The 20,127-nt window shown below is 43.1% G+C and overlaps 1 protein-coding gene across 4 annotated transcripts in view; it reads right to left on the bottom strand.

Moving 5' to 3' along the window:
* Positions 1 to 2,245: 2,245 nt before the first annotated feature.
* CAB39L (calcium binding protein 39 like) overlaps positions 2,246 to 20,127 on the bottom strand; it is a 61,251-nt gene continuing 43,369 nt past the window's right edge. For 3 of the 4 annotated variants that reach the window (XM_053970925.1, XM_053970923.1, XM_053970926.1), the window contains 5 exons: positions 17,218 to 17,386; positions 13,664 to 13,723; positions 12,017 to 12,082; positions 11,196 to 11,339; positions 2,246 to 4,093 (listed from right to left, as the gene is read on the bottom strand). In XM_053970925.1, coding sequence (XP_053826900.1) covers positions 3,914 to 4,093; positions 11,196 to 11,339; positions 12,017 to 12,082; positions 13,664 to 13,723; positions 17,218 to 17,386 — 619 coding nt within the window. In that variant the 3' untranslated portion in view covers positions 2,246 to 3,913. The remainder of the gene's footprint in view (positions 4,094 to 11,195; positions 11,340 to 12,016; positions 12,083 to 13,663; positions 13,724 to 17,217; positions 17,387 to 20,127) is intronic. The other variant, XM_053970927.1, reaches the window with a different exon arrangement.

Here is a 20,127-nt window from a genome sequence, read left to right as displayed (position 1 = left end):
AGCTGGCTTGGGCTGCTGGTGCCTTGTGGCCTTACACATCAGACCCTGAGGGATTGGAGCCTTTGCTGAAGGCAAGGCTTCCCTTCAGCGTGGGCTGGGATAGTAGGGACTTCAGCTCCTTCTCTTCCCCAGGCCACAGCAGCTCTTGCTCGCAGGATTGCCTCTCACCATGGGGCTGAACCTCCCACTGGAGGCTCTGGGACACCTCATACTCAGTCCATGGAAACCTGCATCTTTATGCAAGAACTCTTAGTCAAGGAGTGGGAGAGTTACATACAATTCCCTTTTATGTCATAAGGACCAAAACCTGTATGTTCTCTGCCTCAACTTCCACTGCCAGACATAAGATGTTCTGCAGGAAGGTGCTTTCTGCCAAAATATTGAAGTGCTTCTGCTTCAGAAAGAGAAATGAAGCATTTGTTGGCCCAGAGAAAAAGCTTCTCTACTGACCACTGTACCCCTTGGAAAGAGGCCTGAGTTCTCTTAGTCCTGCTCCAATTTCACAAACAAGAGCAAAGCACATGCTATAGAGCAAATGGGATCCGGATCTCCTCTCCCTCTTGTGAGTGCTGTTATCATTAGATAACAGCAGAGGCCCAAGTCATTCTTTCCTTCTCATCTGATCTTGTCTCTGGAGCATGCAGATTAAGAGGCTCAAGCAATCTTAACTCCCACATTTGTGGAAGTCCAGAGTCCTTGGCCTCTCCCGGGTTCACACCTGCTGCTGTACACACCAGGACACTCTGGGGAGCCTGTGGCTGCTTCTAATCAGATTTTCCTGATTTCAGCACAAGCTGCCCAAATCCCATGACAGAAGCTTATGGTTCAAAGATTCCTGGCATTCTGCTGTAACAAATAAGGTTTGACATTGCAGCATCCTACATCGTATGTTGGCAGAGATTTATTCATGTGATCCAAACCCCCTGAATGCTGTCTACAGAATGGAATGGAGAGGCTTCCTCCAGCTTCTTTATCTTTCCAGTTTACAATTTTCTTTCCTGCCTTCACTCTGATGAACCACAACCTGCAATCACACAGCCCCCTCAGATAGTAATTTCAGAAAAATTGTGAACTCCTGGTGGGAGCACTCCCTTAGGCAGAAGAGCCATCTTGACTGAATTCACCAAAGGAAATTGGGAGTTCTGTCATTATTTCAAAGTCACATTAGGAAAGGCCTCATTTTCATTTACTTAGGGATGTATCCCCACCTGCTGTGAAATATTATTATATTGCTTCATTTCATCTTCACCAATTTTTATGCTTTTTATTCTTTCAAAGATCTAAGCAAGTTGAGCTTGGGCAAGACTCTACTTTGAGATGTGTTGTGTGATCTACTGCAGGACCAGCTTCTGTAAGACAAGCTGCAAGGGCCCTGGCATGTGTCATTTTACCTGTAAGACCACTTCTTCCTCCCACTGTTGCAGACAAACACATAGATCCTCTTTTTCACAAGCCCTCCTTACCACTTACTTTCTCATGTGGTCCAAAGACTCCTTGCCTGGAAAAGGCTTCCTTTGTGGGGCCGAGGCCCATCACTGTTCCCTGTTGGCCTGACACATCTCTGCCTATGCAGACACCGGGGTGGAACCTCGCTCCTCGTGTTACCACCAAGTTTGGATCTCGTCAAGTGCTCCTCTGTGTGCAGACCACGCAGACAAAGCGCTCACAGTGTGACCCCTCATGGACTCTCTGGGCACCTCTGTGTGGCTCACACTCCCTTTGTCAAGGGCAGGCATTCCCCAGCAACATGCCATGAGATACTTTTTCCTAGCACGGGCTGGAAGCCCAGTGTTCTCATGTGACTCCAAAGGCTGAGGCAATGGACACGTGTCTCTGGGTTAATCCAGCGCCGGAGACCAGCCCCACCCCAGGAGCTCAGAACACAGCCAAGCACCCTTTGGATTCAGGCTCCAAATCTCAGAGGATCAGACTTAAATGACTGTCTCCGAGGACTGCAATCCTGGAGACGCTCCCTTATCGACCTGCAAGTGACCACTGCCAGCAAACACCACCCGTGGGGTGGGGGTGAGGCTCATGGCCAGGCTAAGCTGGGCTGGGGCTGGGCTTGCCAGACCCCTGCCAGGCAGGGCTACAGACGTGATGCTTCAGAGAGCATTGGCTTTGAAGGCAGTGCTCATCCCTCTCCATCTGCTGAAACAAGCTGGCAAAGGAGAGAAGGAACTTAGCACTGTATGGAATCTGGCTATACAGAAAGGCAAGAGGGAAAAAAACCCAGAGACGGAAATAGAGTGATCAGTAATCATGCCTTTAATAGCTTGTAAATATTTTTTTTTAAATTCCAGGCAACTAAGATGTACATTTGTTGTGTGTATCTGACATCTGAAAAAAAACGAGACCACAATCAGTTCTGTTTCTTCCCTTTTCTAATGCACATAAATTAAAATATCAGTCACCTCAATATACAACAGTTTTATGAAAGAAAAGGGCTTGTTCTGTTTTTACAATTCAGTGTCACCTGTTACCTGAAGCATTAGATAGAGTTTTAGCTAGAGAACTTTCTTACAGCAAATAGGAAAACTCAGAACTTAGGCTGTCCAGAAAAATTCAAGAAATTTCTACTCCCTGCTCTCAAACTCCACTTCCTACTAAAGTATCAGGATAATAATTTTCCTGTTAGAAAACAAAAGCTCTTCAAACACACCAGGGAAACGCTGTCTGTACCATAGAGCTTATTAAACTCAAAACACTAAAGGTGCAGCAACCTCCTCTTCCACAACTTTAACACAGAACCTGAATTCAGGTCAGGATGAACAAGGGCAGAAAATGCCAAACTACAGGTGGCCTTTGGTGCCTGCTGTTGCTCATTGGCCTCCTGGGCTCAGTATCCAGTAAATGCTCTCAGATGTGACAGCACCTGCAGGCTCAGGGACTTCAGCCCATGCAGCAGATCTGGCTGAGGCCTTTTCATGATTCCCTTGCTGAACTTAGCTCAACCACACCTCGCACAGCCAGGACTGGAATTCATATGGAAAGACGTTAAGGATTCTCCTCTCACTCTGGTGCTGAGGCTCAGCCCTTGTCACAACTCAGCCAAGTAGCTCTGGCTAGTGCCCAGTATTCTTGACTATGGATGGTTTCTGTAGGTGAGAGTTCACTTTATCAGCAATACAGCATGGCCTTTGATGGAGGAGTGTTGCCCTTGCCTTTTCCCATTATGGGGCACGTGAGCACCGTGTCCATGGGGCTGCTCTTCATGAGACTGCTGGGAGCTGGTAGAAAAAGCCTGTGCTCTAGCACAAGATAGATCACACACAGGGAAATGGGAGTTGGGCAGAAACAGCTCAGATGACTGATATATCCATCCGTTCCCTAGCACTGAATAGAAAACCTCTGATCTAGGAGGGGGAAAAGGATGAAAGAACGCAAAATGAAGCAAAAATGTGACCTTTACTGCTTTTTCATCTTGCATAGTTTTGACTAAAGACCCTGACCTATAAGCACAGCTAACTCCAGAGACCAATGTACTCTTTCACAGTCTTGTGTGTGTGCAGCGCTAGAACCAAGTCACAACTACAGGTGTGAAGGAACAATGTCACAGTCCTCAGAAGACCTGCTCTGTGCACTTGCCAGTGCTTGAGTTTGCTGATAAAGTTAAGCAAAGAGGTTCATTCTTCTTGAGCACAAAAAAAATCTGTCAAACCAGCTTCTATTACAGAGAGATTCTAAACTGACATAAATAATTATAATCTTGATTAAAAATAATATATTATTCTAGATTTTTGGTTTTTTTAGTTCTCATGTAAAACCCCTATACTCTTGACATCTAGGAACAAAGACAAAATAAAAACCAGGCACTTGCTGTGCCTTCTCAAGCACTATTGTGGTGTTTAAAGGACACAGAGGAGCTTAACAACTGAGATTAATGCCTACAGTGGAAAATAAGAGGTGTTCTTCATGCCGTTGGCTTTTTCAAGTCTCGGATTTGCTTAATCAGGTAGTTCTTCTCATCAGTGAATTGTTCGTCGTCCGTCCTTTCTTTCTGGAAATTGCTCAGAAACTCAATTAGCTTGGGTTGGTTTTTCAACAGGATCTCCACAATAGGCTGTGTTTTGTTTGGACTGGCCACAAAAACCTAACATGCAAACAAAATCAGGCACAGAGAGACAGCAAGGGGGTGGGGACACAGAGAGAGAGAGAGATAGAGGAACATCAGTCAGACATCCCTGTAACAAGTTACTTTCTAACAAGTCAGCTGAAGGCGGGCAGGCAGATACTCTACTGCTACACACCTTGTCCCAAGGCAGTCAGACAGGAGTTCAAACATGTTGGTTCAACAGCAAACTGAAGCAAAACTATGCCCACGTGTGGTATCGCTTCCCTTTCATTTTGCTCTTTGGTGATAAAAACTTTTGACTGTAAACCCAGCTGTTGAGAGGGAGCTATCAATTCTCAGCCCCTTCCCACCCACAAGACAAATACACAGAAATTAATTATCAGGAGAACGGAAAAGCTTTGTGTCAGTATTGATATCATTTCCGTATTAAACCAGGCCTAATATTAGGCTTGCCAGCTTTGTTTTGGTTTGGAAAAATATGTCAGAGGCCTCACTTCCCTCTGCCTAATCCATTCATTGGAGCATGGAAACTTAAAGCAGCAGGAGCAGGAGGATTGTGGTGTGCCCAGCACCTTTGCAGCCCTTGCTGACCTGAGGAGGGTGGCAATGCAGGAAGGTGACGTGAGACACACATACTCACCTGGCACAGCCAGCCCAGCACTGTGGGCTTACTGGCCTTCTTCAATGCTGATTTTTCCTCCTGTAATTGCTAAAGCTGCAGTTTTCCAGCTCTGAACATGACCCCTCATGCCACAATGCTGTTCATGACATGAACATGAACATTTTCTCTGGGTTAAGTGCAAACCTAAGGCTGGTTGCAAAGGCCAGTGGTGAAAGGCTCTTTCAGGGACCTCAGGATGCCACAGAGATGGGGCTCTCTTTTCTGGGATGTTGGTCAGGAGGGGCAGATGGGGCGCGGGGCTCGCGGTGGGAACACACGTGCAGTGCACCCCGGCCACCCCGGGAGCAGCTCCCACATCTGGCTCGCACCAAGGTTACCATGGCTGGTCAACAAACACCGCCCGAGTGCTTGTGCAACGACAGAAATAACTCCAGTTATTCTCTACTCGATGAGAAGAAATTAGGGATGGACAGAACTGGAGAGCGTCCAGTTTCCCTCCAAGCCTGTCCAAACCAGAATGAAAACAAACATCTGCTGACAGTACAGAATGGCATGTTGTCCTGCTGAGCACAGGCAGCACCACCGCTGGCTCCCAGTCTGGGGCTCTTCTGCAGGTCTTTTTGTCTCCCCTGAGGTTTTGCCCACAGGAAAACCTGGGCCACGTTCAGTTGCTCAGGGAGGAGCTATGCTACCTGATGAGAATCATGCACACTCTGTCCTGGGGGCTGTGCTACAGCCTCTTGTCCCTGAGACAACACCTGGTAAAGGCTGGGGCAGGGTTCAGACTGCACCCACCATTAGGCTTCATACTCCAAAATCAGATAATGTTATACAAGTGGTGGGGAAAGTGCCACATCAAGGGAACATGTGGAAGGAGTGGGGCTCAACACACACCATCAGTACCCCACTGATCACTTCTGCCCAAACAGGAAGCTAGAAGTACTTTTTCATTTCACAAAGGTGAGGCAAAGCATCTCATCTTAAACCCTGGCATCCTGATGCTAGAATAGTCTTAATCCCTGTCTATGCCTTTGTCTCCTCTGGATCCCTCCTCCTCAGGCTTCTCCTAGAAGTCCCTCGTGCAAGGTATTTTCTTCTCTGCTCTGTAGAAAGAGCTGCAACTTCTGCCATGCTGGGTGAACACTCCCCAAGTGTATTACAAAGTTTTCCTTGATCTAGTGTCCAGGCCATGGTCCCAGTGACAGTACACTATCTACAGTTATTCACAAAGGCCTCCACCCTGCCCTTCTCTAATTACCCTGAGCTATCATCTTAAATTATTCCTTTTTATTCCCACTTGCCACCTAGAACTTCTCAAGTGCAGCACTAACAGCCTCCAAGGATCCTTTCTGAGCAGCCACTTTCCTGCACGATGCCCGAAGTCTTCACGGGCAGCCTCGTACCAGGGAAACGTCTGCCTGTGAGTGGGATGGCCAGTTCACAGCTCTCACTACACCTGAGGCGCTCTCAACAGCTGCAGCATCTGAAAGCAGCATCTCCTCCTTTGCAAATAACTTTGATACACTGCTATTGATGCATTGGTTCCCCTTAGACCGGAGAAAAAGGGTTTGGGGATGTAAATATGAATGTACTTTACAGCTTTCCAGTCTGTACTTTATCTACATGAATCTTGAGATCTCCTGAGTATGGACATTTGGCTCTGGATGAGGCTGCAAGACTTCATGCTCTCACCAGGATGCAGCTCCCTGTGTGCTGACCTACAGCAGGTGATCATGCTGATGGAAGCTGGATACTTCCAGGACATGGACTATGATAAGCCCCCAGTCATCTGGATGAGCTGCCATGGGGAAAAGCAGGATGTAAGCCTACAGGTAGGGATTTACAGATCTGCATAATAAGCTTTTATTTTGGAGTTCAGTTCACCCTTGCTGCTGAGGAGAAGAAAGCATCAAATACACTGGCAAGACCCACATGTTCAGAAATCATCCGATGACAATGCAAATGGAAGCCATCAAAGAAGGCCTGACCTTGAAGTGCTGAACATCTTCCTTCAATGAATATTAGGCCTCCCTAATATTTATCTGAAGGGTGATTCTCAAAATGAAGAAATCTAAATTATTTTTGTTGTAAAAGCTCTCTGCTCTGCAAACAGAACTGGAAGGTTGGTGGTAAACCTAATAAATAGCATTTCGTATTGGACCTACCCCTGGTATTACCATAGCAAATAATAAAGAACTTAGTTTCATAGAAGCCATCACATCCTGTTTATCTTCCTGCTCAATTATTTATAGATTACAGTCTTCCCCGTGCAAAACTGGCAAAGTGAACAATCAAACAAAGATCATCTGAACTGCCAGTCTTGCTCAGTGTCAACAGGAACTCGTAAAGAGAGAATGTTCAAGAACCAGAAAATTCCTGAAATGTTATTCAATACTTTGGCTAAGCAAACAAAATAAATTCTGTCAGGATCAACTGACCAGTTTCACAGAGCCCAGGAGCAGGACTACCACTAGAAAGGGTGCCCCTCATTCAGAACTCTGTATTGGCATAGATCAGTCCCTAAAAACAGAAACATTATTAATGCTATCTGGAACATTTCAACAAAAATGAAGCTGGATCAAACCACAGAGAACTTGGTTTCGCCTGTGGTTTTATTATGAAAGGATATATGTTCTAGAGCACTAAATTCTGATAGACGAGAGAGACGGAGACCCAAAATAAAGACAGTACCCATATAAAAATTCCAGCTCTAAATATAGCTGTCTCAAAACAGAGAAAGCTCCATTGCATGAGTATTTGTAAAAGGCCTGGAATTAAAATCAACTCTGAAACTTAAAAAGTTGCCCGAAGTGCAATAGTTGCTACCTTCTCTATTAAAAGTATTAATGTATTTCTTCAAACAAACATCAACATTATTTGATTAGAAAATTTGACTTTATTTCCTTACAATTAATAACCAGGCATTACTACCTTCTGGGGCAAGAGCAGAGTGAGAGCAATTACAGGATGCCCTGGACCGAGTATTTTAATACTTGCTCTGGGGTCACACACAATGTCACTGTCAGGACACTGCACACACAGAACACATATGGTTCATGCTGCTTATAGCACAATGCTTCGCAGAATAATCCTTGCCCTTTAGATTATCCAGCTGAGAAACAGAGAGGACACTTCCCCACAAACACAGCCTCAGCTTTGTACCAAGAGCAAACTGTCAGTATGGTCAAATTATGTGAGGCCATTTGCAGAGCAAGCTGCAGGAGGTAGCTCGTAATGTGCATGAAAGAGAATGGAAAAATGAAACTGAGGTCACAAAACACAGCTTACCCATTCTATTTTTAGATTTAAACAGTAAAATATACCTTGCTAAATGTCTCCTTAAGAGCAAGAACGTCACATAATCCTAGCTCACTGCTACAAGGGGTTTTCCTCAAAATCAGCAAATTGTTTATGTGAAATCCAAGAGAGCTCTTCCTATCCTTTGTTTTTGGATATGTAGGGTCAGAGGAATCCCTGCACCACATTCACATAGGTCTGAAAGATACAGCCTCCCCTACAGACAGGCAAACTCAAAGTAGGCTCCACTAATAGAACACATCACAAACCCACAACAGGAGCTGGAGAGCCTTTCCCAGTATTAGATCTCCAAAGTGTGTGCGCTTGAGACCAATGTCTCTCCACTAAAATCACTGCAGAGAGCCAGTGACTCTCAAAGCCCACAACTCTAAGTGATCCCCTTGGATTATTTATGAAGGAGGAGGGAAGGAGTGAGGTCTGTTAGCTTTTCCTCATGATTAAATACTGGGTAATCCTTATGCACATGTTGCCTGGGACATCCAGTTTTACAAAGCAGCTGCAGACCTTTAGGATGGTGCTGCAAGGCAGAAGGTCTGGTTTTTTCAGACAAAAGAAGAGAAGGGGCTGGATTTAGGAAGAAGATCAACCATCTTCTAAATGGAAAATGGAAAGAGGCACTGCAAGTGGGCACTCTTGTCTTCATTTTCCCACTCACAGTAAATATTCTCAGAGCTTGGGGGCATTGGCATTTTCAACCACAAAATGTTCCTCCAAAATAAGTTTGCACTAGAAGTGCTCATCACTTTCATCTTTATTTTACAGTTTCAAATCTCCAATAATTAGAAATTGCCTCAGGCAGTACGACTCATAAGCCTTTTTTTGGGGTCAGCTAGGGCACAGGAGTGTTGGAATCTGGATGCTTACAAAACAAACACTTTTTCATTTCATTTCATTTCAACTGTGTCTAACTGGTGAAACATCTAAATCAGGTAATTTAAACCCAAATCTTTTGGCAGCTCAGACAGAGCAGCAAGTATCCACTTCTCAGCAGACCTTTGATTCCAAATCACTGCGGTTAGTCTACTGTAATTTCAGCCAGGACTGCATAGGTATTTTGCAAGCATAATTTAAAAATGCAGGCACAGTTCAAAATTTATGAGATTAGAAGCTGAGGACAAGATTCCTCTCCCAGTTACATGAACATGGAATATTATAGTTGACAAGAGAACTGGGCTGAGGGACACAAACCCAGACACGGGAGGCAGGGACACTGCAGAACTGGGCACAAACAGCCAGTCTCTTAAACACGTAAGGATTTCATTAGCTCTCAAGAAGTTAGAACTCAATTTAAGATGTTAAATCAAAGGTAAAAGAGCTCTCTACAAAGCTAATTCACCATGCAATTTCCTGTAATAACCCTGCCCCCTGGAGAGGACCTGGATGCTGCTACATCCAAGCAACCCAGATCCTTGGTGAGGAGGATCCTAAAAGGGGAGCTGCTGCACCTCTACAGTCACTCTATAGTGTGCAGCTGGTGGTTGTGAACAAGCAATTTCCAGCTGATCAGGTTCTGCTCTGAGTCTGCAGCTCCCACACCACGAGCACTGTGCATGTGAGGCAGTGTGAGGAATGCCATGGGAATGCCTCGGCCCTGCTGAAATGCTGCTGTCTGCCACCTCTGGAAAACACCAACAACATGCCATGGAGGTGTCTGAGGACAGAGTCTGGCCCTTTGAACTGAAGAGACACAACACCAATGTTGCTCATGGTTTGTTTTGCTGGCACTCCAAGGTCCACGTGGCAGCAACTGCAAGTGGTCAAGCAAGGATGAGCCTGCAATATCCCCACTCTAACTAGGAGTGGGAAGGCAGAATGGGAGGAACAGCAATGTGTGACATGGTTGCACACTGGAACCCTTTTGCATTATTCCAAGTCCTTTTAAATGTCTCCTAAAATAAGTGAAATCAGCCATTCTCAAGGCTCGGTCCATGCCTATCATTAATTCAGGAACAGCAACTCATGTCTTTCACAAATAAAAATATTGAATTTATTCACAGAGTGGCTAAGAAATGCAAATCCTCTGATACCTTCTCCCCACTGGCATCTCAAAGGCTGCAAGTGTCTGGAGCCAGACTGCTTGCTTATCTTGGAGCCACACACCTCCTGATAAGGAGGAGGAGTACAAGTTACTCACAGTGGTTCACTTGACTGGAGGAAGTCAGCAAGGGAACAGCTTACCAAGCCGCTTATTTCACAAAAGGAATTTTCTTTTAATCCTCCTTGAAGATTTTTTTTTTTGTTCTTTTACAAAACTAAAAACTTTTTGGAGAAGCTGCACATTCTTTAAGTCTCCACACTGAAGATCTGAAAGTTTTTTTTCCAAATCAGAAATGGCATAAGTACAAAACTTAACAAGTCACCCTGAATTTGTGAAGGGTGTTGTAATGCCTTTCCACAGTCATTTGGTGTTATCTGGTATCTTTCTTAGCCAACTTAGGGAAGGGGTATCCTTAGAGGCCCAAAATTCCTCTTCTGATAATCATTAACAACTCTATTTATAGTTTGAAATTAACATGTTCATTCCAAATTAGACTTAGTTTTGCATAACAATCTGACTCACCCTCTGTTCCAGAGCAGAGAACTCTTTTGATAGGAAAATGGTAAACTTCTAACTTATTAACATTGATCATAATGAAAAAAGAGACACTGGTTGGGTCTGGTAATTGTTCAACACTGCATTAATGTCACTGCAAAATGATGGAAGGATGAAACTCATTTCAAGCCCAGATTTACCAAACCTTTTTAATACCTTTAAAAGCATATTGCCTTTGCACTGATGCCCAGCACCAGCACCACCTACTTTTAATCTAAGGTAGAGTTTTAAGACCTTTTTTTATCTTTATCTAGAATCACATGGTAAAATGATCCAGGAGTGGGGAGAAGGTCCCCTGGGTGCTACCTAGAAGTTGTGTATTTTGTTACCTGTAGCTCATGGCTACTTGACTGACTACCCCCCAGCTCAAACCCAAATGATGCTGCTTTAGGTCTCACCTGAAGGCAGGCAAACAGAAAGCAGAGGTTGGGTGATAGAAACCTTCTCAATTATGACATTCTCAAATATTGCAAGTGACTGGAAACCCCAATCTTTGCCATAATTTTCTGGACTTCTGGTCCAGCTTGAAAGGCATTTTTATGAGGAGAAGAGAAAGTCTGCCACCTCTACAACTCATACTGGCTCACCTTGAACACATGGAATGCTTCAAACTGAATGTTGGGGCTTTTATCTCGCAGCAAGTTCATCATCAGCTTCAGGTTTTCTGGTTTGCTGATGTATTTAGTCATGATGGCAAAGTTGTGTCGGTCCAGAATCAGTTCACCCAGAAGCTGTAAGCAAAATTAGAAAAAAAAACCACTTTTTTTTTTCCCCAGTTTACTACATTATTTTTGAATGCAAAGAAAGCAGCAGCCTATTTCAATATTTGCTTAAGAGGTTTCAATGTCACTACCTTAAAAAAAAAAAAAAAAGGAAAAAAGGATCTAGACTTTTTATCACGCAGTGGGTTACTTAATGCCCAGTAATGCTCATTTTCTAAATACGACAGAGAGGGATCCTGCATATGGGCTGGGTGTGATAGGGGCTGGTGTGAATAGCTGGGACAAAAGCAAGTGTAGTGCAGCTGTTCCACAAGACATCCTTGTTTCATTCCCATGTTACATTCACACCCCACTCCGCTTCCATGTGCAGGCCATGTCACACTTGGTGCCCCAGGCAGAGACTTCCACGGTACTGCCAAGCTCACTGTAACCACGTTCTGAACCAAAGCACAGATCTGAGCTCGGAGGAGAAGTGACAGCACTCGTTCCATAGAAATGGCCCAGTGCTTCCCCAGAGGTCCAGGGAAGAAAAGACCCAGTGAGCTCCTGTGCTTTTCAGGAAAAGCATCACAAGCCCTTAGTTCTTCTGTTGATAGAAAAATGGCTGTTCCATTGCCGTACATGCACCTCGACATTCCATATAACACAGAGTACAAATTTAGGAGGAAAGTGTTGAGAGACTTTACCTTCAAAGATTGTCTCTTTGTTACATAATTCTCAGAATGAAGGAGTTTTTCGTAGTCCTCAAAGATCTAGAGTAACAAGAAAACACAAATGTATCAGATTCGTGTCCATCCTTCCTTCTCTTGGTCCCTCTCACCCTAGAGGAGCAGCAGAGGCTGCAGCAGTGCCACCCTCTAACACTTCACTGCGATGCCAGGCCCAGCTCTTGTGGCCTTTTCTCTTGGCTGGTTATCACACAGTGAATTAACTAATGCCCAGGAACACTCCTCTTCCAAGTGCTGCAGAGGGGGAATACCACATATGGCATGGATGGAACAGGGGCTGGTGTGAGCCAACTGGGACAGAAGTAAGCCTGGGCAGCCTTCTGTTACAGAAGGGTGACTCTGCTGCCAGGACATGTGGGTCCAGCACATAATGTCCACTCACTCATATCGTGGTCATGCCTGGCTGTGTGACTCAATGCAACACCCCAAAATGGTGATGGGGTATCCCAAATGCTCCTTTTGTGAGGTGCCACCTTGCCTGCCTTCAGTCTCCTTGCTCGTTAAAGCTCTTTGTCCAGCAAGGGTCACTAGCAGCAAAGCGTGTGCTGGATTTTGCAGGGATGCATCAAGGGGATCTTGTGGTCAGGAAGACTGAGAGACAAGGCTGTAATATGTTCAAACTGTCTACCAAACAAGCAGGGAAAATCAACACTGCTGTCCAAAACAAAAAAAAACACCAAAACAAAAACAAAACAAAACAAAAAAACACCAACCAAACAACTCACTTAGGCAATTGATACTTAAAAATTGAAAACATCATATAAATGTAGAATGGGGACTGTTCCAATGCAGTGCTCCAGTATCAAGAGAAAAGATTAGCAGAGACACTTATTTTTCTCCAACTAAGCTGCATTAGTGACTCAGCAATAATAAGCCTACTCTTCATTTAGCCTTCATGGTAACCAGAATGAAAGAAATTTGTCTTTTCATTTTGGCAGTGAAATAAAGAATACCTCAGGTAACACAAAAACATGACCCACAGTCTAATTCTGTGATCTGTATCAATCCAATTTTAGTTGAATCCAATGGAATTTTTCTGACCCACATTTAGTCCAAAAGGGAGCCAAAAAAATCAAAGTGAAAAATAGCAGCTAACCAAGGGACTAATTGCCTTAGGAAGAAAGTAGGAATATTCAGACCTCAGCCTCTCCTTCAGGTACATGTAATTCCAGTAATGCTAAAACTTGTTTCAGTAACTCTTCTCTTCTGTCCCAAAGTACAGTAAATAACACCACTATGACCCTGTCAGTGCTGGGGTATCACAAAACTGTTTAAAACCATGCACAGGTTTTCTGCCATGATCTGTTTGCATGTGAAGTTTCAGTTCCAGTTGCACTTGAGGAGATGCGATGCACATGGCGAGGAATAAAAGTTGCTCTTAACCTCTGAGTTCTCCTGAGACCTTGGTGTGTATGCCCAGGTGTGTGCAGAGGTATCTGCATTTCACATGCCAGGCGTGGATCCTGCTCCAGTACAAAGCAGTGCTTGGTTTTGCAGTTCTACGTGAGGAATTTATGCAGAGCATGAAACCCCCTGTGCATTTTTTTTTTTTTGCAGCCAAGAATAAACAGATTTTTTTTAAAGTCTTTCAGCATCGATACTTACTACATCGTAATTTTGTTCCAGAAATTCTGCCACCAACAATTTGTGTCGTGTTAACAGGTCCTGGGGAAGAACAGAGAAAGGTTATCTGAGAGAGTGAGTGCCTCTGATTGTCCCTTGATTCTCAAATGTATTTCAGCAGTTTTGCCCAGAAAGCATTTACAGGATGATTTCTATAGACAACACTGCATTCATTAAGTGGTTAGTAGGACTTTAGGGAGAACTCAGTTAATGTAATGCTAACAGAATCAAGACAGAACTATTCTAATATTCTTTGTTTTTATTGCTGTTTCCCTCCCACCTTTTCTTGTTGTTGATAGGTCATAGTGCAGAGTATTCACATTAAACAGGTATGGGGAAAAGGAAGAAAGAAAATTAACCCTTTATGGAGGATGAGCTGTGGTCTCCAAGCCAAAAGTGGCCTACATGCTACCTCAGAGCTGGGAATGATGCTAAGCCTGCTCATCTCCAAGAATACAAGGAAAATTGGAATTTAACCACTGTATATACACGTAGCTATTTAATAATGAAAGCTAGGCACCAACTTAAGCTAAGCCATCCAGGCTCCCTCCACCTCCACTCCCTTCCCTGGAAGGAGTCTTAGGTAAGTGGGATGAGTCCCTTCTGTAGAACTTTTTCTGCCCAGGGTTGGCTTTCTGACACAAAGCAATAGCAGACCTTCCAGACAGCTGGACAGACTGTCTCCCATTCCAGAAGGATAACCAATTCAAATTTAAATTAAAAGAACCTCTCCCACAGAATGGTGATGCTGGTGCCCAGTGACAGAGATGCAAATGTTCAGCTCCAGAAGAAACTGTGTCTTTTTACTGGATGAATAGCTATGAAATGAGTGGCTAGTGTGAGGCATTTAAGTACGACTTTTATCTTACTGCTTCTTTTAAAATACAACATTGATCGCAATAATTGCCTGATGAAGTCCACTCGAGTTGGTATTTTTCAGTGAACCAAGTTGGCATTTTTCTGCTCTTTTTTATAATCTTTTTCTTGGTTTCCCTACCCAGGCAGAGGCAGAAGCTGATGAGGAGCTCAAGCAGATGCACAGACACATCCTCACAAATAAAAGAAATCCTTTACATACTAATCCTTTAATTTATTTTTACCATCAATTATAAGAGGAAAGCGGAGCACTACAAAATCCAGTGCCTGTTTTAAATGCATCCTTTCATTTAGCAGGACTGCAGTGACAGCAGTTTTAAAGGCTGAGTGAAACACATGATTCAGGAGCTTTTATGCAGGGCACTTAGAGGCAAGTACAAGTCCTTCAATAGGGGCACAAATGAAATATAATCCAAAATGAGTTTTTCATAGGAAAAGACAAGGAAGTGTGGAGCAGCAGCATTCCAACCAGCACGTTCCAACTGCTGCTTGCACCCTCCACAGACAGCTTATGCCTTGAAATACAAGCCCTTTTCCTCTGCATTTTTAGCAGCTCTGTTTGCTCTCTGCAGCGCACCTGGATAACTTTAATTAAGAAGTACATCTCCAGATCATAATTCCAGTGCTTCCCTACTATAAATATCTTCAGACTTTCATGAATGTTTAATTAAGCCCTCCTCTGGTGCAGAGACTATCCAAGGCTTTCAGCTCTGAACCAGACACCCCAGTGGCAACTGCAAACCCAACATGGGGACACCAGAAACGAAAACGTGAGTTCAGTAATCCAGCCAGCAAACAATCACAGCATTTATTTTTCCAGTACTAGAAATGAGGTAGCTCCATGTTTCAATCGCTTCCACATCACTTCTTGCTGTTCCAACTATTCAGAGTAACAGACAAACAGGAGATGAAATGAGCAGCTGTTTTTTTTCCAGAACTGACCATGTATCAGGTGCTAAGAGGCAATTTCAAAAAATCCTAAAAATGCCATTATACATTTCCCCCAAGCATTTTAAAAGGTGAATTCTGTCCTTTGTCTGAGGATGAACTGCCCTCATACTCCTCTCTTTCCAGTGCATGTGAGGATGTAGAATCCTATTTTTAAATCCTGCTAAAAATACACTCAGTTCACAGGGGATAGAAGTACATTCTACAGCTGTAGATCTATGAACAACATCAATCTCTCTTCTTTTTGGGAAGGTTGTAGCAGTCTACAGTCCCTGCCACTGCTTAATTGACCCTTATCCCCATCCTGCCTCCTGGCTGGGGTGAAGACTGTCCACCACCACCAACACCAACACTCTGCTGCCCTGCTCAAAGCAGGACCTGGGGAGAAGATGAAAATCTCTGTCAAGCTGGGAACTGAGTCCAGGAGCATTTTTTCTGATCAGAGACAAATATTCTTCTGAGCATAGGGTAAAATGCCAGAAACAGAAGATTTAAATACCTCAGTTATGTTGCATTTTTATACCTTGTCTGTGTTTCTGTGCTACTTTGAATTTCATAACCTTTACTTAATGGACACCACAACAGTGAAACTTAAAATAAGGGAAAGATGCTGTAACTGATTAAGGGGTGATTTGAATTGCTAATCCTGCTCAAGTCATTACTGAAGAATGCAACATTATCTCCATTATGCAAATCTTTATCCCATTCAGTAGGTTAGTAAACACCAGTAAAAAGCCAGGTTTCAGTGTATGTAGAATCACTGAGCTGAGCTCTAACATTCCTTTACTACTGAGGTCTAGCTAATCATGTTTCTAATTAGCTTTGAAAGGAAAGAATAAACAATGTGTTTCTATGACAGCATGGAGCTCAGTAATAGAAGAAAAAAAAAAAGAGTTAGATCTATATTTAGAAGAGTCTTTAACTAAAAAGATTTTCCTTCAGCTTTCTTAAACTGTTTTTCAGAAACAAATTAATCTTCCCTGTATGTGAAGTTCACAGGCATCGAATTTACTTTGGTTTTTTTGCTCAAAGACTGCACTAGCATCTGGTGGGAAGGATGATAGTCACATACAACCTCCAAGAAATTTGACATCTTCACCCAAACTCATTTTTAATACAACACAAACTCTACATGGTACACTCTATAGACTTTATGCAGTGCTTCCTGCTACGTAGCATTTAGCACTACAGTCCTTACACTGAACCATGGGTCACAAAAATAAGACTATGAACACACTGTAAAATAATCAGCAGGTTTGGCATTAATCTCTACTTGACTGCTGAACTCAGAAGGGACAGCAAAAATTACAATTATTTCAAATATTAGTTTTAAATGATGCCTTCTATTCACTCATGTGGTCATGATGGGCAGTGGGTTTGTCGTGGGGGAAGGTAGGGAGAGAAGAAGGTTATGCATTTTACAAGAACTCTAGGTAATACATGATTAATTTGAGTTTTAAATGGTAGCATAAAAGACTGAGTTATCAAGGTGAAGAATGTTAATTAAATACAGATTTACATTTCTCTAAAGATTCTTTGCAGACGTGGTCGCTGTTGTGAATCCTGCTACAATCAGACCAAGGGTTAATTAATTATATCCTTTACTGAACAACAAAAAAAGCCACCCAGTTCAAAACAGCAATGCTCAGCGATGACTTCTGATGGAGGGCTGCTTTTGACACAAACTATGATGCATGTACTGAATTATTTACCTTGAATGTAGCAAAGGCATCAGAAGCAATATCAAATGTTGACATTTCCACATATTTAAAAAAGTCTCTGAACTGTTCTGAAAATAGTATGATTTTGGCCAAGGGTTCATGGCGGATACACTCTCTCAGCATAATTCCACAACGTAAGGCAATATTTGGGGATTCATATCTGGAGAATGGAGAGAAACAGAAAGCATCAAAACATAGAAGAACAAAGATAAACAGGCACCTTTTTAGCAACAGGGAACTTTGTAGCACAGGGAACACATGTGCCAGAAGGGACACCACACATGGAGGGCAGCTCCCAGCCACAGTGCTGTACCCAGCTGCAGGACCTCATCCCAAAGCTCAGGAGCAGACACAGGCAAGGCTGCCAGAATCACTGCAAACCTCTCTCTTACCAAGCCAAACCACATTTTGGTGTAAATTTGCACTACACCCCCTCTCTGTGGAAAGACCTCAGGGACTGTGCAACATATCAACAGAGCTCCTTCACCCTTTTGGATTTGTGAGAAAGCACAGCCGGTACAATATAATAACCTCCCTTTTCAGATTTAATTCTGAGCTCCTCAGTTTATCCAAGAAAACTGCAACACCTCATGAGCATCCATCAACTCCCACTCCTCTTCTAGAGGACATCACTCTGGAGTATTAATGAGGAAGGTAGGAAGAGTCTCTCCAGGCAGTCTACACAGGATTAAGCTTTCTGTAGCTCTGATTTTTTTTTTTTTTCCTTCAGTTTAGGAGAAGTTCTGCTCAATGCCTCTTCTGCAGAGGCTCTGGCTGTGTTCAGGACACAAGCACCCATTCCTCAAGTTACAATCCTGGTATGGCACATGAGGCACTGCAACAGCCAGGAGCCAGCACACATCTCGCCCTTGGAGAGGAAGGAAGGGAGGGAGGGGGAGGAAATTCAGATCATCTTCAATTTCTATAAAGTCTTGATTTCTTTAAAGCTGAAATTAATCTGAAACAAAACTGTTAGAAACACATTAAAAAACAAGAAAGGATGAAATCAAACAGTCAAGAAGGATTTAAAATGAATTTTTTTCAGCAGTCTGCCAGAAATCATGTGAAAGTGGTGCAGTCCAAGGGGACAGAAAGCACTCTCTGTTTCAATAAACTGGTTATACTATATCAGAACTGTGTATTATCAGCCAGAATTTATCAGCATCATTTTTCCTTTGCACAATTAATTCCTATCACTAGGCCAAAAGAAATACAATTTTTTTTTTAAAAAAAAGGAAGAAAAACACAAAATGCCATCTGTGCTGTAAGTGAGTGGGCCCTCAAATTCACCCCTAGCATGCAATTTAAAAGAACAGTTGTGTTCTGCAAGCATACCAGAGCTGCATACTTCAACCTGCTGTCAACAATAGTTGGCTTAATGAAAATGGATTGCTATTCCAAACAGGCAAATGAAGCTTCCCACCCTCAAGGAAATGCAGGCACTCAAGCCCCTGTTTGTTTTGGTTTGTGGAAGCATTTGCAAACTTGAATTTCTAACTCTTCAGACAGCACAAATTCACTGATGTTTCCCATTGAGGCATCAACTCCATTAACAGGAATACTAATTTTTAAGGAAAATGAGGCAGAGCTGCTCCTAGGAGTGCAGCCAGGAAAATATTTAATAGTTGGCTAATGAGTATTTTGGTTGGAATAAAAGCAAATTACATTGTTTCCAGCACAATAACTTTTAAAAACATTAAGTATCAACAGAATCATTCTCAGTGAAATGCTCCATTATCTGGAAGTGGGTTATGAGCCTTTGGCTGTTCACACAAGCGAGGAAAGTTGGGTTTGGTGCCTGGAATAAGCCTGGAAGAAGTTTACAGGCTGCCCAGTCATAGCTAGCATGTCCTTTGCACCCACACTTACATGCAAAGCCACCAGGCAGGAATGATAGAAATGTGATTCAAAATCACTTCTAATGAGCAATTAGTGCTCTATGCTGATGTATTTCCACAGCAGAAAAAAATACTGAGTTCTTCTCTGTTTGGATGAACTTAGAACCTAAAGAAACCCCCACGCAGTGAATACTAGAGAGAACTAGAAAATGAAACAATGGACTTGAAGTATTTCAAAACACTTGTTGTGGAGTTTGAAAGAGGCAAGACTGAGAGCAGAAATGCATTTCTGCGTAAAGGGAATCATTCTTCCATGGTTAGTGCACAAAATGGTACAAGGTGAGGAGCACAGGCAAGAGACTTGGAAGGCATCAAGCCTGGGAGACACAAGGTCTCAAACAGATGTATTCTGATCTGACTTTACATTACTTGTATAGCCTGAGTTTATCCTCGGATAAACTCAAGGGGAATTCTACAACCTCAGCCAATATACCATTAAAGCTTTAACTGAGCTGTGATATGAAGAGACCATCACAACACAGGCTGGGGCAGTGTCTAGGGTAGAGATAGCACGTGGCATGAGGCACAGATATATAGATATATATTCATAAAGAAGCTTCTAAATTTGTCACTTGAGAGAAACAATGCAAGTGCCATTAACTAAGTCCTCAACAGTCACTGTCCTAGAGGAAAGATATTTTAAATTACAAAGGACCAAAGTTTTTTCTGGGCTAATGCAATAGGCGGACACCAGAGCAAAAAATTGGCCCAAATACAACTGTTTCTCTATGTACACCAAACACTGTACTCATCTGAAATCCTATACACAAAGCTCACACACAGAAAATAAGATGCTATTAAAGCAAGTCCTTGTGCAGCAGCATAGTCAAACAACCTACAGAAATGAAAGAAAGAAAAAAAAAAGTGAACTATGTGCTGTGTGTTTTCTGAAGCTGAGAAGCTGGAAGGAAGCAGGCAACAAGTAAAATGAAGCCTAAAAGGTAGGAACTGTTATCTCAAGTTGGCAGTTCCACTGGAGTATGAGACAGGAAACACTGGGTGG

The sequence above is a fragment of the Vidua macroura genome, chromosome 2 (assembly GCF_024509145.1).
Source record: "Vidua macroura isolate BioBank_ID:100142 chromosome 2, ASM2450914v1, whole genome shotgun sequence".
NCBI classification, from domain to species: domain Eukaryota; kingdom Metazoa; phylum Chordata; class Aves; order Passeriformes; family Viduidae; genus Vidua; species Vidua macroura.
This window is presented reverse-complemented; position numbering and strand designations above follow the sequence as displayed.